The sequence below is a fragment of the Blastocystis sp. subtype 4 genome, assembly GCF_000743755.1.
Source record: "Blastocystis sp. subtype 4 strain WR1 chromosome Unknown seqid_0188, whole genome shotgun sequence".
Lineage (NCBI taxonomy): Eukaryota > Bigyra > Opalinata > Blastocystidae > Blastocystis > Blastocystis sp. subtype 4.
Window position 1 is genome coordinate 1 of NW_014569359.1, and position 21,506 is coordinate 21,506.

The 21,506-nt window shown below is 42.3% G+C and overlaps 9 protein-coding genes across 9 annotated transcripts; 4 read left to right on the plus strand and 5 right to left on the minus strand.

Moving 5' to 3' along the window:
- Positions 1-314: 314 nt before the first annotated feature.
- Positions 315-608, minus strand: JH06_2951 (hypothetical protein; the record flags this gene model as incomplete). Its single annotated transcript, XM_014671152.1, has 2 exons — positions 315-428; positions 459-608. 2 exons carry the CDS (start codon positions 606-608, stop codon positions 315-317), a joined length of 264 nt encoding a protein of 87 aa, XP_014526638.1.
- A 338-nt stretch (positions 609-946) lies between these two features.
- Positions 947-1,369, minus strand: JH06_2952 (thioredoxin; the record flags this gene model as incomplete). The annotated part of the gene is made up of 2 exons (XM_014671153.1): positions 947-1,098; positions 1,129-1,369. The coding sequence occupies 2 exons, from the start codon at positions 1,367-1,369 to the stop codon at positions 947-949; spliced, it is 393 nt and encodes a 130-aa protein (XP_014526639.1).
- Positions 1,370-1,617: 248 nt separating this feature from the next.
- On the plus strand, positions 1,618-2,205 carry JH06_2953 (succinate dehydrogenase; the record flags this gene model as incomplete). The annotated part of the gene is made up of 4 exons (XM_014671154.1): positions 1,618-1,777; positions 1,810-1,910; positions 1,942-2,028; positions 2,059-2,205. 4 exons carry the CDS (start codon positions 1,618-1,620, stop codon positions 2,203-2,205), a joined length of 495 nt encoding a protein of 164 aa, XP_014526640.1.
- A 1,424-nt stretch (positions 2,206-3,629) lies between these two features.
- JH06_2954 (casein kinase) lies at positions 3,630-5,055 on the plus strand (the record flags this gene model as incomplete). Its single annotated transcript, XM_014671155.1, has 6 exons — positions 3,630-3,723; positions 3,754-4,156; positions 4,186-4,528; positions 4,558-4,714; positions 4,745-4,838; positions 4,869-5,055. 6 exons carry the CDS (start codon positions 3,630-3,632, stop codon positions 5,053-5,055), a joined length of 1,278 nt encoding a protein of 425 aa, XP_014526641.1.
- A 99-nt stretch (positions 5,056-5,154) lies between these two features.
- On the minus strand, positions 5,155-7,916 carry JH06_2955 (hypothetical protein; the record flags this gene model as incomplete). The annotated part of the gene is made up of 6 exons (XM_014671156.1): positions 5,155-5,344; positions 5,374-5,565; positions 5,596-7,534; positions 7,569-7,674; positions 7,695-7,807; positions 7,841-7,916. 6 exons carry the CDS (start codon positions 7,914-7,916, stop codon positions 5,155-5,157), a joined length of 2,616 nt encoding a protein of 871 aa, XP_014526642.1.
- A 487-nt stretch (positions 7,917-8,403) lies between these two features.
- JH06_2956 (hypothetical protein) lies at positions 8,404-9,554 on the minus strand (the record flags this gene model as incomplete). Its single annotated transcript, XM_014671157.1, has 8 exons — positions 8,404-8,523; positions 8,564-8,795; positions 8,826-8,885; positions 8,914-9,005; positions 9,036-9,139; positions 9,169-9,292; positions 9,326-9,420; positions 9,452-9,554. The coding sequence occupies 8 exons, from the start codon at positions 9,552-9,554 to the stop codon at positions 8,404-8,406; spliced, it is 930 nt and encodes a 309-aa protein (XP_014526643.1).
- A 221-nt stretch (positions 9,555-9,775) lies between these two features.
- On the minus strand, positions 9,776-11,592 carry JH06_2957 (hypothetical protein; the record flags this gene model as incomplete). The annotated part of the gene is made up of 8 exons (XM_014671158.1): positions 9,776-9,916; positions 9,947-10,435; positions 10,466-10,921; positions 10,950-11,006; positions 11,037-11,105; positions 11,135-11,170; positions 11,201-11,512; positions 11,542-11,592. The coding sequence occupies 8 exons, from the start codon at positions 11,590-11,592 to the stop codon at positions 9,776-9,778; spliced, it is 1,611 nt and encodes a 536-aa protein (XP_014526644.1).
- A 674-nt stretch (positions 11,593-12,266) lies between these two features.
- On the plus strand, positions 12,267-18,599 carry JH06_2958 (hypothetical protein; the record flags this gene model as incomplete). Its single annotated transcript, XM_014671159.1, has 5 exons — positions 12,267-12,502; positions 12,533-12,926; positions 12,957-18,150; positions 18,187-18,443; positions 18,474-18,599. The coding sequence occupies 5 exons, from the start codon at positions 12,267-12,269 to the stop codon at positions 18,597-18,599; spliced, it is 6,207 nt and encodes a 2,068-aa protein (XP_014526645.1).
- A 1,702-nt stretch (positions 18,600-20,301) lies between these two features.
- JH06_2959 (NAD-dependent protein deacetylase) lies at positions 20,302-21,330 on the plus strand (the record flags this gene model as incomplete). Its single annotated transcript, XM_014671160.1, has 4 exons — positions 20,302-20,598; positions 20,629-21,022; positions 21,053-21,122; positions 21,180-21,330. The coding sequence occupies 4 exons, from the start codon at positions 20,302-20,304 to the stop codon at positions 21,328-21,330; spliced, it is 912 nt and encodes a 303-aa protein (XP_014526646.1).
- Positions 21,331-21,506: the final 176 nt, after the last annotated feature.

Below are 21,506 nucleotides of genomic sequence, written 5' to 3' on the forward strand. Positions count from 1 at the left end.
TGAGGAAGCTATGAAGAAATCAGTGGTTCTTATTGAATAGTGATTCGTGATTTGATAATCAAAGATCACTGAAGAGTTTGGAGAATGAAAAATGCAAGCAGTGGGACTAGGTCTATAGCAACATGAGAAGGAGAATAGGACCAATCAATGATATTTGCTAAACCAAAGGATCTTAGTCGTTAGTGGAGAAGCCTGGTGATGACACTGAAGAATTAACAACATGAAATCCCACACCTCATGGCTAGTTACAAACTCCCTAAAACACAACTACAATATATAAACAAACAAACGACTTCCATAATAACAGCTCAGCTTTATTGAGCAAGCTTAGCTCGTTCAGGGAAGCACTCTGCAAAAGTACGAGTAGGATGCTTGTTCTCCTGATGTCCCTTCAACTGAGAATCGCTTTGGGATGCCATAAACTCAGTCTACCTGTCAATATCCCCTCGAAAACAAACACGACAAATCATACACACAACCTTTGGTGCGTTAGCTCCAGTACGAGCAGCTTTTCCAGCCTGACCACCTCCTCCCTGAGGCTTTGAGGCCTCCTTCTCGTGTCTAGCACGAGCAGCTTGCTTCTTCTGGACATTCGAACCCTTGCCCATCTACCCTTTATTCCATCTCTACTATCGCTTACAATAGCAACTAACTATAGTACACTAGTTAAAGAACTGTGAATGACTAAAGAGATGCTCCATTTGTTATCATGTGGTGATTGGGTCAAAAGATTCGTTCTACCAATCATAGCACGATTTAGAATCACCTGCTCAACTCCTTTTTCGAACATTCGATTACCAGATTGTCTAAATCGTTGGAGGTACATCCAAATTCAATGAACCAGTGATTCCTCTCCCATTTTCCGAATCTTCTCCAGTAAACCATTTCGCATCGCATCCATTGTTTATAATAAACATCATTACATATATAAATACATGAAGAAGAATCAGCTCTCCAGCATCTGCTTCATCTTCTCCTTAAAAGGTTCCACTTTACTGAAAAAGTAACGATAGATTTGACCACTAGGAGAATTGGCATAGGAATAATCAATATTCCCATTCTTGTCCACAAAGAACATGCGAGGATAATATGCGCCATCTATAAATTACAGTGAACTACTACAGTTACCTGGACGGAATTCGTCATATGTGGGTTCATCATCGTCAATGCAAGCGATCATCACAAATTGCTTACTCAACTCGACAAACTCAGCATCATTTTTAAACCGCTCACCCACTTTCTTGCATGTGGGACACCACGTCTTCTCAATCAAGATTATTCCAGGTTTGTGCTCATCTACGATCTCTTGAAGTCCCTCTCGGAATTTCTTCCATTCCACCTCGTTTCCAAAATAATTCACTGAACTCATTTCACGAACAAATAATATTTGCTCTTTCTCCCTCCACTCTAGTACTGGAGAAGTCATAAACTAGCATATCTTTGTGACACCCAATACCCATCACATCCCTCTATTGTCCACTTATTCCCATATTGGTACAGCACCTGAGAAGAATCATTTCGTTGGATAGGTACTTCTTCATCATTAGTCCCTCACTATCACAAATACTATCCATTCCCGCGATTCCTCTTCCAACCCACAAAAAGCGCTTGAACACCATGTCGATGACTATGAGAGCTCTCCGTGTAGGACAGATGTCTGTCAAGAGTGTGAGTTGCTATGCAGCGGCTCAGATCCCTGTCTTTGCCAGATATCACACTCCCTACAACTATTCCTCTCCTGCCAAGCCTGCAAACCTTTGGGTTGGTCTGTGGAACTGTTTCATTCTCTTTTCAAGTCGTTATTCCTAGGTGATTCCACAAATCTTCATGAGAAGATTTTCCATTACTCTCAGTTGACTGCTGCTGTTCTTTTCCCTATCTCTTTCATTCTCGCTCCCTCTGCCGTTTGTGTGAGTACTTGGAACCGATTTTGAAATGTAGGTACCTATCGATTACATCATGTGTGTTCTTTATCCTCTGCATGGATGCATTGGTATGAGTCATGTGTGGAGTGATTATTGTGGACCTGTACGGTTATGGACGAGTGTTGATAAATAGAACCTGGGAAAGGCTCTAAAGATTACGGATCTTATCGTTTCTCTGATTGCCATGTTTGGTCTTCTGTACCTGAATGCTACTTCCGATGGTCTGACTGCTACCATCAAGCAACTGTGGAGACCTAAGATCGAGGATAAGAGAGAGTAACTATCATTTAATGTGTTTATAATGAACAATTCATGTATTCATCTTGCTAACGTGAGCCACCCACAGCTCATCATCAGGGCAAATACTTTCAAATACAGTACGGGTTCGGGGTTCACAAAGGTATTGATCACACATCTCGTTAAACCGTTTGAAGTGTGGTGTCTCTCTATGCTTCTTCATCGCTTCTTCGTTTACATACACCTTGAATATCACTGATTACGATGGATTACCTCATTGAGTAAAAAATGGCGTTGGTTCGTCTTTTCCTGATAATTACTCATTATGGAGTAGTTCTACCTGGATAATGTCAAAACGGACAATACCGCGTTCGTGAATACTATGAGTTAACCGATCCAAAATCCACTACCTCTGCTGGCAATTATCGACACATTCCTTCTTAAATGCCTCTTCAACTCCTAAACTTAATCTTCTCAGTTAAGGATACCTTCCTCCGTCAAACAACTTACGTGGACAACAATATATCCACGCCTTAGAACATTAAATACACTCTTTCGCACTATAGAAAGCATTGTTTGATATCTATTCTTGATTGTCCTCTTTTATAGAGGCAAATTAAGAACATTTGTAAGACAACGTGGCCGAGTGGTTAAGGCGTTAGCCTGCTAAGTTAATGGGTATTACCCGCGCGTGTTCGAATCACGTCGTTGTCGTTTTTTTATCAATAAGATCTTGCACATCCATGTTAACAAACAATCAAATCGTAAACGATAATATTCAAGAATGAATATGAACTGGAGGATAAGGTGTTGGATATACAAATCGACCTTTAGTTTTGTTAGAACGACTTGCAACCGATTGATACTTCACATTCTTGCTCATCCGAGACAAACTCACCACAAATGGATCCTCAAGCCGGATTATCCTGCGAGACTGAGCAGCCAATCGACGTTTGTACCAAATACCAACAACAGTTATCGCTATGACAGATACTAAGCAGATCATAATTACTATCCGATCTGCCTGAATTCCCTTCTTCTCCCTTGTTGTTGTGATTTCACAAGAACTCCCTGAAAAACCACTTGGGCAATTACAAACATTCGAGGAGATGCAAATACCACCATTTTCACAGGGAGGAGAACAAATAGCATCTGTCTCCGACGAAGCACTCATGCCACAATCAAAAAGGAATAAGCATAATGCCAATCGAAACAACAGCATTCGCATAGCAGCTTTCTTTGACAATATCCCTCATCACTATCCTCTTCTCAGACCATTCTCGTGCACCATCCAAACATCGAACTCTCACACTTTCGCTTATTTCCATGTGCTGTTATGACTCCTTTCTTCGATATGATTAGTGGTATCTTGTTTATCAAACACGATTCACTGTACATTCTCTCAAGTAGTCTGCTGTTTTGTTTCACTCCACAAGTGTTCTGGTTATTGAATAAAGCCATTGTTTCATGGAATTCCGAGTTGGTTACAATTACCGCCTGGGACGAAGAGTAGGTGGTGGTGCCTTCGGAGAAATCTATCTCGGAACGGATATAACAACAGGTCAGGTTTGTTTGCAGGAATGATACTCAGGGAATGAAATAGCCATTAAACTCGAATCTTCCTCCTCCAGAAATCCACAACTGCAGTATGAATACAAAATTTATCGTATTATCAGTGGTGGGGTTGGAATCCCATCTGTACACTATTACAGCAAAGAAGGAAATTATAATGTGATGGTAATGGATTTATTGGGTCCCAGCCTCGAAGATCTCTTTTGTTACTGTAATCGCCAGTTCTCGTTGAAAACGGTCTGTATGCTTGCTCGAGAAATGATTCTACGAGTCCAATATGTGCATCAGAAATATTTCATTCATCGGGACATCAAGCCTGATAACTTCGCTGTTGGGCTAGGGAAGGATGCGAATGTCGTTTTTCTTCTCGACTTCGGACTCAGCAAACGGTATCGGAATCCCTCCACTCAAGAGCATATTCCGTAGGTCAATCTCCTATTTTCTCATCTAGATATCGTGAAAACAAAAGCCTGACGGGTACTCCTCGGTATGCATCCCTATACAATCACCTTGGGATGGAACAGAGTAGACGTGATGATTTGGAGTCGCTCGGATATGTTCTCATTTACTTTTTGCGAGGGAAGCTTCCGTGGCAAGGTCTACGTGCAGATACGAAGAAAGAGAAATATGCTCGAATAATGGAATACAAAATGGAAATTGCTTTTGATCGACTCTGTCAGGATTGTCCAGTGGAGTTTCTACTATACTTTGATTACTGTCACTCCTTACAGTTTACCGATACCCCAGATTACACCTATCTTCGTGGTCTCTTTACCAACTTGATGAAACGGAATGTATGTTTGTTGAGGTCTCTCAACAGTAGTGTATTGAAGATGATGGGATCTATGATTGGATGATTGAGTCACAACAACACACCGTTAGTGCCCTACCGAAGCATTGTATTGGTGCCAACAGAGCTCTTCGTCGAGATCTATTGCGAAGTGCACCGCCAGAGGCACGCGAAGCACTGACAGTAGCAGGTGATAGTGTTTAGGACAGCTGAGGAATAGAGCGACAAAAGCTCCGAGAACGGAGTTCCTCTCCCATAGCGGACCTCGACGACACTTCGAAACGGAAATCCAGTACTCATGTTAGTGAGGCCCAGTAAGTGAAGGATTGTGAGATAAGGTGTAGATCTGTAGTTGACTCCCAATTTGTCCTTATGCCACATTCTGGATCCCAAGTGTTTGCTGGATCGACCGAAGCCGAAGTGAATAGTGCATGTCCTCAGATCGACTCAAGTCTGAAAGAAGTCGATCTAGCTGTTGATGAAGGACATGAAGATAAAAAGCGAGGTTTTAAGTGGTTTATAAGGAGATAGATGTTGTTTGTTTGTAACTAATCTCTCAGGGATGTTCCACTTTGACGCAAGTCATCACTCTGTTTACCACCCCATTCTTCTTCCACTATAACAAACATATCAAAATAAATCTTTCAATTCTACTAACGTTTCTGTAGTACAACCCTCATGCACAATCTGTCTCTCTCTCGTTAACGCCACATCCAAACCTAACGCCTCTCCACATATAGGACACTTCTGTCCCACCTCAACCACAACACGGGTATTTTGTATATCTTTCAGATACTTCTCCTTCTCCTTTAACTTCACCCTACTCTTCACTCTCATCACCTTTCCTACTGTGTCATTCCCAACTGAATTCTTGCTTCCCGTAACGTATCCATGGAGTGAGGAATGATTTGCTGGTAATACTGTAATAGCTCATGAGACAGCACATCCCCTGGCAATAACTCCAATACCATCAGAGGATCGATTCGATCAGCATGTTCTTCCAACACATGCAGACCAGCCTCACGGAATGCTTCTCGTTTCCTACGCCTCATCAGGCTTCTTATCACTTACTCTTCCTCCTTCTCATTAAAAAGCATCTTCAATAACAAGCGCCAGGCCTCCTGATCAGCACCCATACAACACTCACAAGCCAACTTCACTGAACGAAGTGTGTATAATAGCAAGTGCAAGGCCTCACCATAACGACCAAGACGTATTAGCACCGTCACTTGCTCAAAGTATAAAGGAACCTGGACCAGTGATGTATACACACTCTCTGCATCATAGTCTTCATTCCGCTGAAGGAACAAAAGCAACCTTTGACGCTGTGGTTTCACTTCTTGTGGAGTTTCATCGAAGACAGTTACATCCACAGAAAGAGCTTGTTCATCCACTTGTTTTAATAAGTCTCGAATCAAGTCTTGAACATACTCTGTAGCAACAACAGGCACATGGAGCTGGAGAACAGTCACACAATAAGCAATGTACTTTTGATGATAGGAAGGATCTGTCATCAACTCCAACACACGATCATACACAGGAGCAGAACTGCAGGCAGCATCTGTGAATAAGCGATATCCTTCTTCAGGATTCTGCTTCAAAATCCACGGAGCAAATCTCAATATCATTTGAATGTCTTCATTTTGTTCTGATCGCAAATACTCACAACTCCTCTTCAATCCATCCACATTCTCTTCCTGTAGTTCTCCTTCTCCCAATTGCTGCCACAAACTCAACGCCTTCTCCGGTTTCTCCTTGATCAGATAGAACTGTGCCAATTCTCCATACATCCCGCGGGACCACAACAAGTCATGAACATCCTCCTCTTCACACATTGTTGGCGATGCAATGAAGTCACCAACACGATTATCATTCAGGTGCAGTAGCAGACGGAGCAGAGCCACATCCACCAGCCGACTCGGCTGAGTCTCATGAGCTTGGAAAAGTACTGCCAGCAACGACTCGTAAGCCTCGCGGAGACGGCTCTGAACTTGCTCAGAATCAGCTATGATGCGAGCCGGATCCGCGGACTGTTGCTTCAGGATAGACAGCACAAACTCCGTGATAGAATGGACGTTACGTCCAAGTACTTCACTCGTTATCACATGACCTTCAGGGAGATCTTTATATCGTAGGTCTGGGAAGAGTTGGAGGAGTTCTGCTGGATCCAGTGATGCATCACAGGCGTGCTGACTGGCCTCCTGAAACTGGAGGTTCTTCATATAGTACAAGAAGGCCTGTTGATGTGACTGTGACTTGTCCAGACAGGAACAACCCACATTCTCACACCGATGAAACACGTCGAAGGCTGTTTGGATCTGGCTATTCTGGAGAAGGCGAGTGACCAACATATCAGCATTGCTATAATCTATAATACTCACAGTACCACTGCTGTCAACACAGACACACAAACTATACGCTTCTGCTTGCATAGCATCCCACAGAAGAGAATTATCACAAATCCTCTCGATATTTGGAGTCGCCAAAGTCTGGACCAATTCACCACTATTTTGGTCATACACAGAAAGTGTCTCATTGAGCAAGAATAAGAACGGTGTATTGTATGCCATATCCTTGGCAACAGTTCCATGCACGATCATGGTGTTTTGCACTGATGAATAAACGCCAGGGGCAGAATTGAAGACAACTGTACCCGAGTTAAGTACTTTCATCTCAAGAGGGGCAGAGAACTTCACCGGAAGTTTCACGTCCGAAAGCACTTGGAGGGAAGATACATCAATTACCATCAAGTGGTCCTTGTATTGCAAATACACATTGGAACGAACCCAGCTAATGCGTAACGGTGTGTCATTTAAGGGAATAGTCTGAAACTGTCGGAATTGACCATGATCATAAGAGTATAATAGCAATCGTTTTTTGATCAAAACCCACACTTGAAGCGCTCCTTCCCAGAGCATCCAGTTTAGTCCCATATCCAGAACATTTTGCACATCGATCTCACAGAACAATGGACTCAGACTGTTAAAATCAAATGCCGAGATGATTCCATCTATCCATAATGGTCCAACGGTCATCAATCCTACTGCTGAGAACGAAAACTTTGGATAATCCAATGACCGGGAGGATCTTCTGGATCCTCTTCTTACTTGCAATTGTAGATATTGTATTTGTCAATGTATATTTTCGGTACTGTAATTCACATTCAATACATTTTTACGTACAGTATGCTCTTCATTACGAGCTTCAGCAGACACAAAATATTCAAACAATTTGCCTCCCTTAATCGCAACAAAAACATGGATACGGTTGGAATCAACACCATCTATACGTTATCCTTATCTTCAAAACAAATCACTTGATAAGGCAATGGTTTCAACTTTGGTGGATTCCAACGTCACAATCTTTTGTAACTGAAATACTTCCGGATTCATGCGAGGATCCTTTTCTCAACAAACACTCTGTTCTGATAAAATTGAGAGATTCCCGTGATTCCAAACAAACACATACATTTCGTTGATTGATTGTTCATCAAAACCATTGGTACCATACAATAAAACAAGCATCCATTCTTTACTGTCGTGCCACACATTAAATGTGGTGTAGCAACTGTGTGTCCATTGTAATCAATTTGAAGATAATACACTTGATTTACGGCAATTGGAATGTTCACACCGCTAGAATTCACGAGAATACTCCGTGCGTGGTTCAACTGATACTGCACGGTTTTCCCATCAGGCGTAGTCGATGTCACCATCATGGGCCGACTCACCATCTGTTGTGATGATTGTGAAAGAGGTTTAGTTGGAGGTACAGAAGACTTCGGTGGTGGAGCTGAAGAGGATTTGGATGATGGTTGGGTAGGCTTGACAGGTGGTTTAGAAGTAGATGACTGAGGCGCTGTACTTGAAGTTGGAGCACTCAGATTGGTTGATACAGCACCCAAATGTGTAGATCCATCACCGACTCTTGAAGTAGTTTGAACAGGTAGCGCCGATAATGAATCGGCTGCACCAATAGAAGAACTCGCCTCACCTTGCTCTACCTTTGATTTTGTATTCTCAAAATGAGGAATATCCACTCGGAAACGCCGCCTTTCATACTCCTCTTCGATCCGTTTATAACAGGCCATTGAGCAATATCCCTGTTGTGTCTGAGGATGCTTGTATCGAGCAGGACCATCACCAAATACACATCGTTCTTTCTTAGGATGCTCCGAATGAGGCCACACTGGACATGCACTCGGAGAGGAATAAAGATAATAATAAGGACATTTTCGATTCGAAAGCAAACATAACCGATTTCCCGTGATTCTACACTTCATCCTTTCTCTCCATTCCTACACTTTCTTCTTGGCAACTGATTTCCTTTTCTCCTCTTCTTTCAATATATAATGTAAAGAACTACATTCCATCCTCTTCATATTAATACATTGTGTTTTCAACTTCATTCGATGCACACTGACGCAACATCTGATTCTGTGTAATTCGTCGAATCACTTGCTTTTTCCGTGTATGACTCGACTAGTTCTCAAACAATACTCCTAATAATACAGCATCATCCATCTCTTCCTCATAAAGTCTTTGCGAAGCAGATATCATACTCTTGATCTTTGTTGAAGCTCGCAATGTCAACTCCATAGGTGGAGGTGGAGGTTCTTTCATTATTCCAATTTCAGAATCATACTTGGTTTGTGTACAGGAGCCGATACCGAGGGATTGGCTTCACCATCTTTGGGAGGCACTGCTTTTTTCTTTGATTTCTTTTTCTTAAATGCTGGATCTAAATACACTGTCCGTTTCACCTTTTCCTACAAAGATCAGTCTCTCTTAAAACAAATCACCTTCTTTTCTGGTCGTTCTATCACTAATGGTTGTTCATTTTCATCTTCTGGAAGATCGATATCCGAATCCTCACTATCACTCAAAGGTTCGTCCTCTATCTCTGAATCTCTGTCATATTGTTATACCATGCGAATCTGAAAAATCGTCATCATTACTTTCCTCTTTAAAGAAGTCTTGATTCCAAAATTGCATATCCGCCTCCATTGCTGCGCCTTCCAAAGCGTGCATTCTGGTACCTCGTGAAGATCGTTCTGGAAGACTCTTCATTTGTGACCAGAAAATAATCTACTTCTTCTCAAGTCTATTTTCCTACAAACACATAATCAGAAAAGATAAACAATTATAGAATTTCAATCGAACTCTTCTTTGAATTCTTCCTACTCTTCCTTCCCTTCTTCTTCTCCAATTCCGTTGGATTAAACATCACCATCTATCGATGATATGCATCTTTAATCACTCACATTTGTATTGATAGCAAATTCCGCTTTCACCTCATTCTCCTCCTTAATCTCTTCATCTGCAGCTACGGCACGCTCGTAACGAAGTTTCACAGCAGTCTTATCACCCACTGGAGACACTGCCATAATCGCCTATTCTTCATCTGTACCACAAATCCTCACTTCTTTCACCACATCCTCATTCAACATCGATACAGCAGATGATAGCATTGTCTCAATGTTGTCCTCTTTACGGAGAATTGATAGCATGTTACTCATAACAAGAAGACTTGTAGGAACCCGCTTCTCTACAGCTAACTGAAGCCACTGATTCATCAGATCCATATACTCCGCTTTCAACAATCCATCACTAGGTAAGCCACGCATCTCACAACACTGTGATAATTCTGCTCGTGTTAACCCTTGCAAACCTTCAAAATACAGTTCTCGATCTTCCTTCACAATACTACGTAGACGCGTCTTTAGTCCAATTCGTGTCATTTCCTCTCCTCCCATCGTCATTACACCCATGTACTTTGCAATAGATGTTAGTTGGGCTCGATCCAAGTAATCCACCACAATTGCATCAGGAAATAATTTGCACACGCGTATCACATCGTCTATATCGTCTACTTGACCATATGCCACAGCACGCACATCATGCAAGAGGTCCTATTCATCAACATCATCCATTAGAGGTACCGAAGCACATTCACCACAAGCAAGGTCTTCACGATGATGCTTCTTGGCTGTTGCCTTCATTGTATCATAATACTCACGTGCCATCGTCAAACGAGCCTCCAGAATGTTCTTACGAATATCAGCCTTCTTAGCCTCAGAAGTGAAACTAGAAGGAAGAAAATTGGGGAATTTCTGGGAATCAGTATTTTCAAACAATCTCACTTTCAATACAAACGGAAGAGCAAACTCACTAAAAGGAATAATAGCAAACACTGTAAATGGAACGAGTCTGCTTGTATCGTTTACAGCATGCGCTAACTGCTTCTTCTCCCGGTATGTCAACTGACCTCCACAGATCATCTTCCAGAAGAGACGAGTTCCAGTGCGAAGTTCGTGTCCATACAACTTCGTGCTTGTCCATACATGCGATATACCCGTCTTGAGGGACGAAACGGCTCGATGATATGTTGATTTCGCCTAGGTCACACTTTTCCAGAATTCTCACTTCTTCAGGATCTGTCGCTAGATTTACTGTGATTGAACAAATATTACCCACACCGCGCTACAACTCACAACAATAATCCAATCTTACACAAAGAGATTCTCCAAAACGAATTACCTTGCTTCCTGGAGCCACTACGTCGAAAACACTTTTGCTGCACTACAGTTAATTCCCTCCTTCAGTCAAACAGGTAGTAAATTCAAAGAATCAGGTATTTGATCATCCTATTCATCACTTATCACCCTCTTCACTACATGCAAGGCCATTGGATCCAAAACCCACAGATCATCACGAATTAACTTCACAAAGGGGTCTTTGTATGGTTCATAATCTGCTTTCAATACATTCATATCTTCATCAAAGTACTGCTTCCGATCAAAGAAGTCTGCTACAGGAAGGGATTTCCCTGAACTCAGTCCCAACTTAGTTCGAGTCGTCCGCTTTGTATCTACACTGGCCGCCTTTTTCTTGCCATCTGGAAATGCAAGAACAATATCCTGCTTCGAATATACTGTTTGTGGAATTGTCTTGTTATATGCATATCGAGTGGTGATACTTCGAAGTAACTACATTCACAGCAATCGCCAATCTCTACGATTGTTCCAGTCCGTGCTATGGCGGTGAACTGAATCGATCGAGATAACATTCTCCTTCAACTATGCACAAGTGAAGAAAGACAAAATAGCCCCGATTTTGGATTAGTTCTATTTCTCAAAAACGCAAGGAGATGCCCGTTTCCGATTTTCACAATAGTTTAGAAGGAGTACGTCCTGTAAATTGCACGTTGATTCAGTAGAAACCGTTATGTGGTGTGTCCTTTTTTTGCATCAAAGTCCACAAATGGAAGGGTTTATATAGCCGTATTCTTTCGATTTCCAGTGAAGGAATTACTACATACAATCCAGATAAAGGAACGGTCACAAATACTTGGCCTTGGAGTTCAATTGAAGATGTATATGCTGAAGAAGGGGGAAACATGAAGTTTTCAATTATCACAAACATGGGAAAGTGTGTTTCGGATGAAAGGATGACGAGTAGAAGCAAACAAAAATGCACATTTCAATCAGTCAACATCCATGAACTTCTTTGTGAAGCAAGATCTCATCTACTTCGAGAGACAGTGCCATACTCGTTTGCTGCAGATAAAATATGTCGAGATGGATCCTATCGGCACATTACTTTCCAGATAAGAGAAGGATATCTTCAAATGAACTATGGTTCGGGTTTGTTATGTATTCGTTCTATTCTCTTCTAGAGGGTGTTACTCGACTTCTTCCACTCTATTTTATAACAAGAGCTGTTATTCTAGACCAAGAGGAAATGTTCTTATTGGAGATTCGCAAGAAGAAGCGATTTTATCGCTTAAAGGAGCGATTTGGCTTCGTCACTGCATTAGCCACGCAAATGAAACTCTGTGGAATGACCTTAGATCCCTCTCAACAGGCTAACTATGAAGAAGAAAGTATAGAGTCATTGTCTCCCTCTTCAAAACATCATTTCCTGTTCTCTGTTGAACGATTACGAGGACCAGATCAATTTCTTGCTTCTCACATCACGTAGATATCATGAATACATGTTAAAGATAGTGTAATGGAAACAGAATCAGGCCTCAACGATCCTAATACGCTTGGTGATGGAGTATCTGTTAGTGACAAGTCTCCCACTAATGAGTTTGGATCCATCAGTGATAAATCTCCCAATGAGATAGAGTCTGCTAATGAGCTGTCTCCCAATGATCGGCAATCTATTCAAGAATCCTCGGTATATCCTGCATTCAGTTCCCACACCTCAAAACCACGACAACTTCGCATTAGTACTGAAGCTATAGAAGAGGTAGATCCTGAAGGTTCTATTGTATTTCATCATATCCCTTTTACTGACCTTATTCGTATTGTTGCAGATATTAACACTCCATATGAACTCTCCTTTCAGTATCGTCGAGAAGCATTTCTTCATACTCTTTCGTATCACATAGAACAAGTAATCCTTTCAAATCTATTGAGATTCTAGCGAAATGAGTTGGTGACGATTCTTCAGTGGATTCAATTAACTCAGTCTCATTCTTATACTCTCATATCATCCTCCTTCTATCATCAGTCATATCAATTTCGGGGTTCTGCCAAGAATACAACAGATATGGCCAAACTATCCCTTCGTTGTCTTCAAATTTTTACAAGGCCAGTTCCGTCTGAGTCTGATACCACACGACATAGTTCCATTACTAGTGAAGACTCTATTCTCTCTATTCTCTCTCATTCCTCTACACCTGTTCCTTGTTTCTCTTACCTAAATCTACTCAGTGCTGCAGAAGCTTATCTCGTGAATGCTCGTTTCTATTCATCTCATTCAGATCTGTCTCAAGACGAAGCTAAACGCATTATTGTCGTTGTGATTCAAGAATTGGTAGGAATAGCTACCAGTGATCACGGTAATCAATCTGATGCTTGTCTCTTGGTCCATTTTCTCCTTGAATTTTGTCGTCATTGTCCTTCTCTCTCTCTTCATACACTGTTACCTTCTCTGGAACCACTCTTTCTCCATCAAATCCTTAGTCAAGGATCTCTGTTCGCTCTCCAAGCATCTCTTCTTCAGTTCCTTCATGCTCTCCTGAACACAAAGGATGATATGGCTTCATTTTATCTCACTCTCGAAGCAGTACCAGAGTGGCTGGTACATTTAGCTTTCCAAGAAGGTTCTGAATATCAACTTCAGCGAATTCAAGCACTCACCATCCTTACACATGCATTCCGACAGCTTTTCCAGCATCCTCAACCTACCGCTCTCGTAGAATCCCTTCTTCCGCTTCTTCAACCTCATCTATCATCACTTTTGGGTGCGCTGACGGCTCCTCCTGTTGAACAGAGTGCTCTGTTGGAACTGCTTCATAGTCTAATGATGTCTGAATTCCTTCACTCGCTTCAGAATGAAGCATTAGAACAAAATCTTACATTGCAAGTATTACGCTGTTCTCTCTTCGATTCGTCTCCTGTTCTTCAACTTCTCGCACGCTGCTTACTTGTTCTCCTCGCATATCAGCATCCTCCAACGATTGCATTTCTCCATCGATGTTTCCCACGGGAATTCCATCATACTCTTGACTCATCTTCCCATTCAGGTCTCTTTGAAGCACTCGATGTCCAGAACTCTATAGCGGAAGCCACTTCTTCTCTCGATCTACTCCTTGCATGGCAGACTGTTCGTTCTCTCAAACTCCCTCCAGATGGTCCCGATTTCGTCTCTTTTTTTTCACTTGCTCTTTCCGATTCTCACTCCTACTGTCTTGTATGGAATAGTACACAACGTACAGAGCTTCAGCTTGCACTGGATGGGGAAGTCAAAGTGTGGAGTGAAGCAACTCCTAACTGTGTGTGGAACAGTGACCAGTTCCGGGTCGAATACCCCTCCTACGACACCGAGTATCTCCTCTTTGATTATTTCCTTCGTCAGATCGCTGAGATTCCCGTGGTTGTGTATTGTTCTACAATGGAATCTCGTCTTCCAAAGGAATTACAAGGAGCCAAAATGAGTATTCCAAATCTGGAATTACGTGATCCTGCCCTATTTTTCACTGCTCTTTATGCTCATATGCTCACAGCCGAGACATCCGAACATATTTGTTTGTTGTTACGTTGTCTTCGTGTTGTATATGCTCGTTATGTAAGTACTTGTGGTGAATTCTTTGATATGAATCATGTGCTACAGATGTGGATGAATCAAGAACCAAGTGCTCAACAGGATTTGATACTTCTGTTCTTTCAAACACTTCTTTTGTGTCCAGCCAACATAAATCATATTCTCAAACAGGCTGAATGTACTGTCTCCTTGTTATTACGCGTATTGATCACTGCTCATTCACAACAACCTCCTCCTGGTATCCTCTCTCCAGAGGACCGTTCTCTTGTTCTCTTGGACATCCTTGATTGTCTAATGTTGCAGAGTATCCCTCAGAACATCCAACCTAATCGAACCCTCTTCCCTGCTCCTGTTATCTTAGGTTCTCTCTCTACACCACAAGCCCTATTAGCAATTGTGAATACTCTCTTCCTTCCATCACCTCGAATTGCTGGATATGCCATGTCTCTCATCCTCGAGATCCAGAAGATAGTCCCTCAGTCCTTCAACAGCCTCGTTACTACACCATTCATTGACGCTCTTCTTCTGCGTCCCGAACCATGGCAACTCCTCCATGTTCTCTTCCTTCGCTTAGCGTTACAGCGCAAAGAACTTCTTCAAGGAGTTCTTCCTGATGCTCTTCTCAATGCATTGCGGTCTGCTGATCCCTCGCGGTTTATCAGTCTGTATACAGGAGAAGAGGTCAGTCCACGACTCATCTGGACTTCACCCATGCGGTCACGCTTACTGGCTTCTGTTCGTCATCACATTCTCCCATATTGGAACTCGTTGCATGATAATCCTGCTTCTCCTTACACATTCACTCCTCTGGCTCATATTCATTATCCTGAATTAGATGGAGAAGTGTTTTGCGGCAAACACTTTTTGGGCCAATGGACGTCCCAAGGTAGCGCAATGGAGTTACAAGCGAAAGATCCTCGGATCTTACTCCTAGCACTCAGTCGTGAGTGGCTACATGAAGGCAAGAGGAAGAAATGTGAGATGTCAGAACAACAATGTTTGGAGACCCTACAACTCACACCAGAGGAGTATCAGCAAGGAGGTGATGAAGTATGTGAGCGTCAGTTGTGGGCCCTCTGGAATAAGAAGCAGGAGGAGAGTGAGGATCAACGGACAGAACGTCAGCGTCATCTTCAACTAGCCTGTGATCTGTTAACTGGAGCTGTATTGCGTGCTGACGAGCCTGTAAAGTGGCGACTTCTCCTTCTGGTTCGTACACAATACCTTCTCTATGCACATCATCCTATTCGTTTCCAATCATTTCCATATCCTTCGTTTGATCTTCTGGTCACACAGCTCCAAGCTTTGATTAAAGCAGATTCCCGTGATGATGAGTCCATGGAACTCCTTCAAGACCTCACGAGTCTCATGCTTGTCACTACGCAATGTGGAGTGGAGAATGCTGAATGTTTTGTCAAAGCACGTGGACTAACAGTGCTTCGGAACCTTCTCTTGTGGCTTGATCCGCAGGTACATCGAAACGACGAATCGGTGTATTCAATCCTCCAATTAAGCATGTCGCTACTTGCATATTTGGCCCAATTCCATTCATTATCCTCAGTTCTCATTGATCAACAAGACATAACCTCATTACTCTCATTGTATCCTTCTCTTTCGCTTCCTCTGCCCATCCTCTCCTCTATTCTTCAATACCTTACATCCTTAGCTGGATCTACAGAATTCCGAGCTACACTTATGCACACTCCTGTCAATCTTCTCTTAACTATCTTGCCGTTGCTTTTCCGTTTCGATGCAGAAGAGGAAGACAACCGTGAGCGTGCACTCAATGAACAGTGTCTTCGGTTTGGTCCTACGTTACGTCAGACTTCCTCAAGAGCATCTTCGGTTAGTGATCTCTCGCTGGCATCGGATCTGCCAGCCGTAACTCTTCCTCCATCAACATCAACATCTTGGGAGACTGAAGAGGTGGTAGCTGAGGCGACTCCTATACGGGAATCACTGGTATCGCTTGGGGATGCCTTGTCATGGAATCAGATCTGTCGTCAAGTGGTGGGTCTCTTAGCCACACTCATGATTTCAACAGATCCTTCGCCATCTCTTCTTGGTACACTAATTACTCGCTTACTCACAAAATCCCTCTCAGATCTGTTAGCACGGCCAAATTCAGATCAGTTACTGCGAATTCTCACCTCAGATTCTTATGAGAGTCCTTTCATCATTTGGAATGATTCAATGCGCACACAACTTCTTACGTTCCTATCTCGTCAACTAGAGAAGGCATTAGAAGGATCCACTTCATTCACTCATGATGCACTGGAGTTTGTATATGATGCCATCAAGGATGAGTTGCTTATAGCAGACGTCTTCGTACGTGTATATAACAGTCAGCAACCAGCTCAATTCCTTAAGGATGCAAAGTATTTTGATGGTCTTCTCTATTTCCTACAGCAGCAACGAGTAGGAACCAAGAAGGAAGGTGTGTTTACAAGCTTCTATGAGACTGAGTTACCTGCTGAATATGTCCAAATGATGCTTCAGAGCTTACAGTTGCTTCTCCAGAACAATCCAACTCTCGTTGATGAAGTCAGATGTGTTGATGATCTGTTAGTGTTACTGGGATTCCTTCAACCTCATATCATTGATTCACTTCCTCAGTGGGACTTGGCGGATACTTCTGTGGGTCAGGCATGTGATGTACTGTTAATGCTGACGTCACATCCTCGTATTTGTAATATGCTTGTTCAACAAGGAGCTTATGATATTGTGATTCAAGCTATCCTTCAGGATATTCCTCATCGACGTGATACTCTCTTCCTTCTCCTTCGGAATATTGCTCTCAATGCCACCTCCATGCAACCTACTCTTGTCGCATCCAATCTCTGGCTTCTCTTCCTTCGAACGCTCTTCCTCTCTCCTTCCGATTCCTTGCGTCAACAGCGGGCTATTTGTGTAGAAGTTCTGGGAACCTGGTGTCGTAATGAGGAAGTGAAATCACGCTGTCGAGTGATGCTACGAGCTTTCCTCCCTGGATATTTGGTGGAAGCTCTGACTGACACGACGGTCGACTTCCTGCGTCTCCTTGATGGAACTACAGTAACAGCAGAAGTTATTTGGGATGGAAACATGCGAACTGTGGCCAGTGAGGCCATTGAGAAGGAGTATCAACGGTATGCTCAACTATATGCACAAGGCGAAATATATGAGTTAAGTGATCACACTGTGACATATGAACAATTGCAGAGAGAATGGTGTGTTGGTGGAGTCTTTGTCAATATCTATTTGTCAGAATCCTCGTATCGGCTACGAAAACCACGGGAATTCCTAGATACCGCAATGGATGAATTCTTCACTCGTTCAGAGAATCAGTTGAATCCTCCACAAAATGCAATTCCAAGTACTGCAGAAGAGGAAGCAAAGCAGCGAACAGCTCTACGTCAATTGACATTAGCAATCTGTTCAGAGTTGAGTTGGGAAGATCCTTCGGTCCTGGAGTACTTCTTACAAAAGGGTTATCTCCACCAGGTGTGTGATCTCTGGCGTCATTGTCAGCTTGAAGGTAAGCTTAATTGGCCAGTATCATGGCACTGCTGTCAGTTAGTATCAAATGTAAGTACAAGAGAAATGATTCATGAATAGTTGTGCGTAGATTCTCATGCTATGGATACAGTTGTTCAATCATCCAATGTATTGGATTTGTTGTTGTGCTGCTTGAGGGAATCCACAGAGAATTGTGTTGAAGTTAGTAGTCTATTGTTACTATTGTTCAGAACTCGGGGACAAGACTGTGTCCAGTATGTGAAGGAACTGAATGTGATTCCATCCTTACTATCATGCTTTGATAACCCTATTAAGGTAAAAACTGAAGATGAAGAAGGAGCGAAAGAAGCTGAAAAGGAAATAATGGTAAGAATAGAAATCATAAGTAATGAACAGAGTAATATTTGGAGGACAATGAATGCAATTGATGTGTTGAGTAGTATTCATAATGAAGTGCGTGAAGTACTGCAAGACTCAGATTGGAATAAGTACAAAGAATTGAGTCATATGTATATTAGCTAAACTGTTTATGATTCAACAAAGATTCAAAAGAAACATTCTTACATAGCAATAGAAAGAGGAATGGACACACTATTCGGTTTGAAACCAAGTTTCGACTGGAAGAAAAGGAACAAATCTAGCCCTTATTGACATCGTTATCTCCTACACACCAAAACACTACCAACCAATGTGAGACCAGCGATAGCATATGCCAAAAGTCGTGAAGAAAAGTCCTGAAAAGGAGTGATATTATTTTCCAAGACCATTTTCTTTCGATTATTACAAGCATTGATCTAGATGAGATAATTCCATTGGACCTACTCGTTTTTGTACTTCCTTTACACGTGTTTCTACTGTGGATCGGAAGTGTGTCAGCAGACTGGCTGTTAACTCTTCATTCCGAGTCATCTTCTTCTCGATCAATTCTTGCTTTCTACAAAACAATTCAGATCTCAGAAATACAATGATTCAATCATTTGATGATTCTGTTCAGAGAGACGAGTCAACTCACCACAATTTGTGGCATGTCGTGCAGGACTCTGTTTCAATTCCTTCTGTAGATATGCTGTCACATTCTTCAAAGCATGAATCTCATTCTCCTGACGCACTAAATCCTCTCTTAACAGATGCAGATCATCTTCTGTTAATGGATGCGTATCCTGTTCTGTTGGAGGGAGAAATGATGATTGGACAGGAAGAGAGGGAATTCGATCAAACGAATCTGAAACTGATTCACTTTCATTCTCATTCGATGAATCAGAGATAGAAGACACTTCTCGCTTCCTTTGAGGTTTGCGGCGATTCTTCCCAAAAAATGATATACCAAATCCTCTTCGCTTCTTCTTCTCTTCCTTATGCTTTCGTGTCCTTGGAGTACTATCGATTGACAAGTCATCCTACCTTCCATCCTCCTTCCAAACTTACATTGTCCAGTTTCCGAGACCGCTGAAGTGACTTTCGCACTCCCTCGAAATACTTTGGTTTCTTCTGGTTCCGAAGGGTCGGTTGGGTCGTTGTACTCTCTGCTGCAGAAAAACCATGGGAACGACTTCGACCGAATTGACTTCGGGGCACATATTCATTCGATAACGATTCTTCTGGACTCCTGAAGGAACCTTGAATGAAACACAAAGATAATAGCCTACCAGTAGAGTGCACTGAAGAGAAGCTTGGGAAGACAGAATTGTGATGAACAACTGGAGATTCCCCCACTGTCTGAATTAGACAATTTGCATACTCTGTCTGTATGTTAAATCCATTTCTCATATCTACCTGCTGCGTATCTTTTGAACTGTGATATACTTGCTGCTCCGTATGATGCTTGAACCGCTGCATCTTGTCATTTGTCACCATATTATCTAGAGATCACCATCATCATAGAAGCAACCACTTGAATGCGATCCATGACTCGTTCGTCCAAAAGTTGTTCGACGAGGTACAGGATCCTTGATGGATGAAGCTGGATTTCAGAAATTTAAAAGCATAAGATTACACCCCCTAAGAACTTCCGACTCGTCACTCTTTCTCTACATATCATTCCATTCCCTGTATTCCTTACTGTGGATCTTCTGGAAGAGTTCATGAATCCGATAAGTGAGTTGTTTGTTAAGAACTCAAAACAGAACCGATTTTGGCAATCAAGGAATAAGGCGGAACTCTCTTAATAGAAGTGTACAGAGCATTCTCTACATCTCTCTGAGAAGGCTCTCACAGTTCTTGCTAAATGGGACAACTAGAAAGTGTATACATCGAAGGTATTGATGACATTGACAACGATAGCATTCTCCATGGTGATTTGACAGTGGAGCGTATTGCAAAGATTATTAAAGAGGGAGAAGTCCACAATATCGTGGTGATGTCGGGAGCAGGTATCTCAGTTTCAGCGGGTATACCTGACTTTCGGTCACCTGGGACTGGACTCTACTATAATCTCGAAAAGTTCAATTTACCAACTCCGGAGTCAATGTTTGATATTGACTATTTCCGGGAGCACCCTGATTCATTTTATTCCTTTGTTATGGTAAGTACTAATTTAGGTATTTTCATCTAGGAACTCTTTCCTGAACAGTATTTACCCACATATGCTCATTATTTCATTAAATTACTCTACAAGAAAGGTATCTTGTTGAGAAACTATACACAGAATATTGATGGTTTGGAGCGTCAAGCCGAGATTCCCGAGAGCCGACTTGTTGAATCTCATGGAACAATGGCGACATGTTCCTGTGTAGAGTGCAAGAGGCCGCAGCGAATTGACTGGTTTAAGAAACAGATCCTGCAACGGAAGGTTCCAACCTGTAAATGTGGAGGACTTGTGAAACCAGATATTGTGTTTTTCGGTGAACCACTTCCCCAGAAGTTCCATTGGTTGTCCACAGCTGATATGGCAAGTTGTGACCTGCTGATCGTTATGGGTACATCTTTAGCCGTTCAACCCTTTGCAGGTTTGCTTAGGGAGTGGATGTGAGGTATAGGTCTTGTACACAAAGTGAAAGAGAATGTTCCTCGTTTTCTAATTAATCGTGAACCTGTGGGCCCTTTTCGGTTCTATCAGATGGACTGTTGCTTTCGGGATGTTGTTCTCTTGAATGATTGCGATAGGGGAGTTCAGAAACTTTGTGATTTGATTGGCTGGAGAAGTGAGTTAGAAGACTTGTATACAAAGGGAAGAGAGAAGCTTTTGAAGCAGCAGCAAGCTTTCTTCGAAATGAAGAAAGCAGTAGCGGAATCTGTAACTGAACCTGTGAACTAGTTGTTTCTGTTTCTTCCAACAAACACTACATCGCAATTGTCCCTGCGTATCACACATCTCTAGATCCCTCAACTCGTTTAGTTCTCTTCCTCAGCCTCACTAGCACGCTTCAGACGACGTCCATAGTTACGAGCATCACAACGAGCTTGTCTCAGTCCCATGAAAGCACGCTGCTT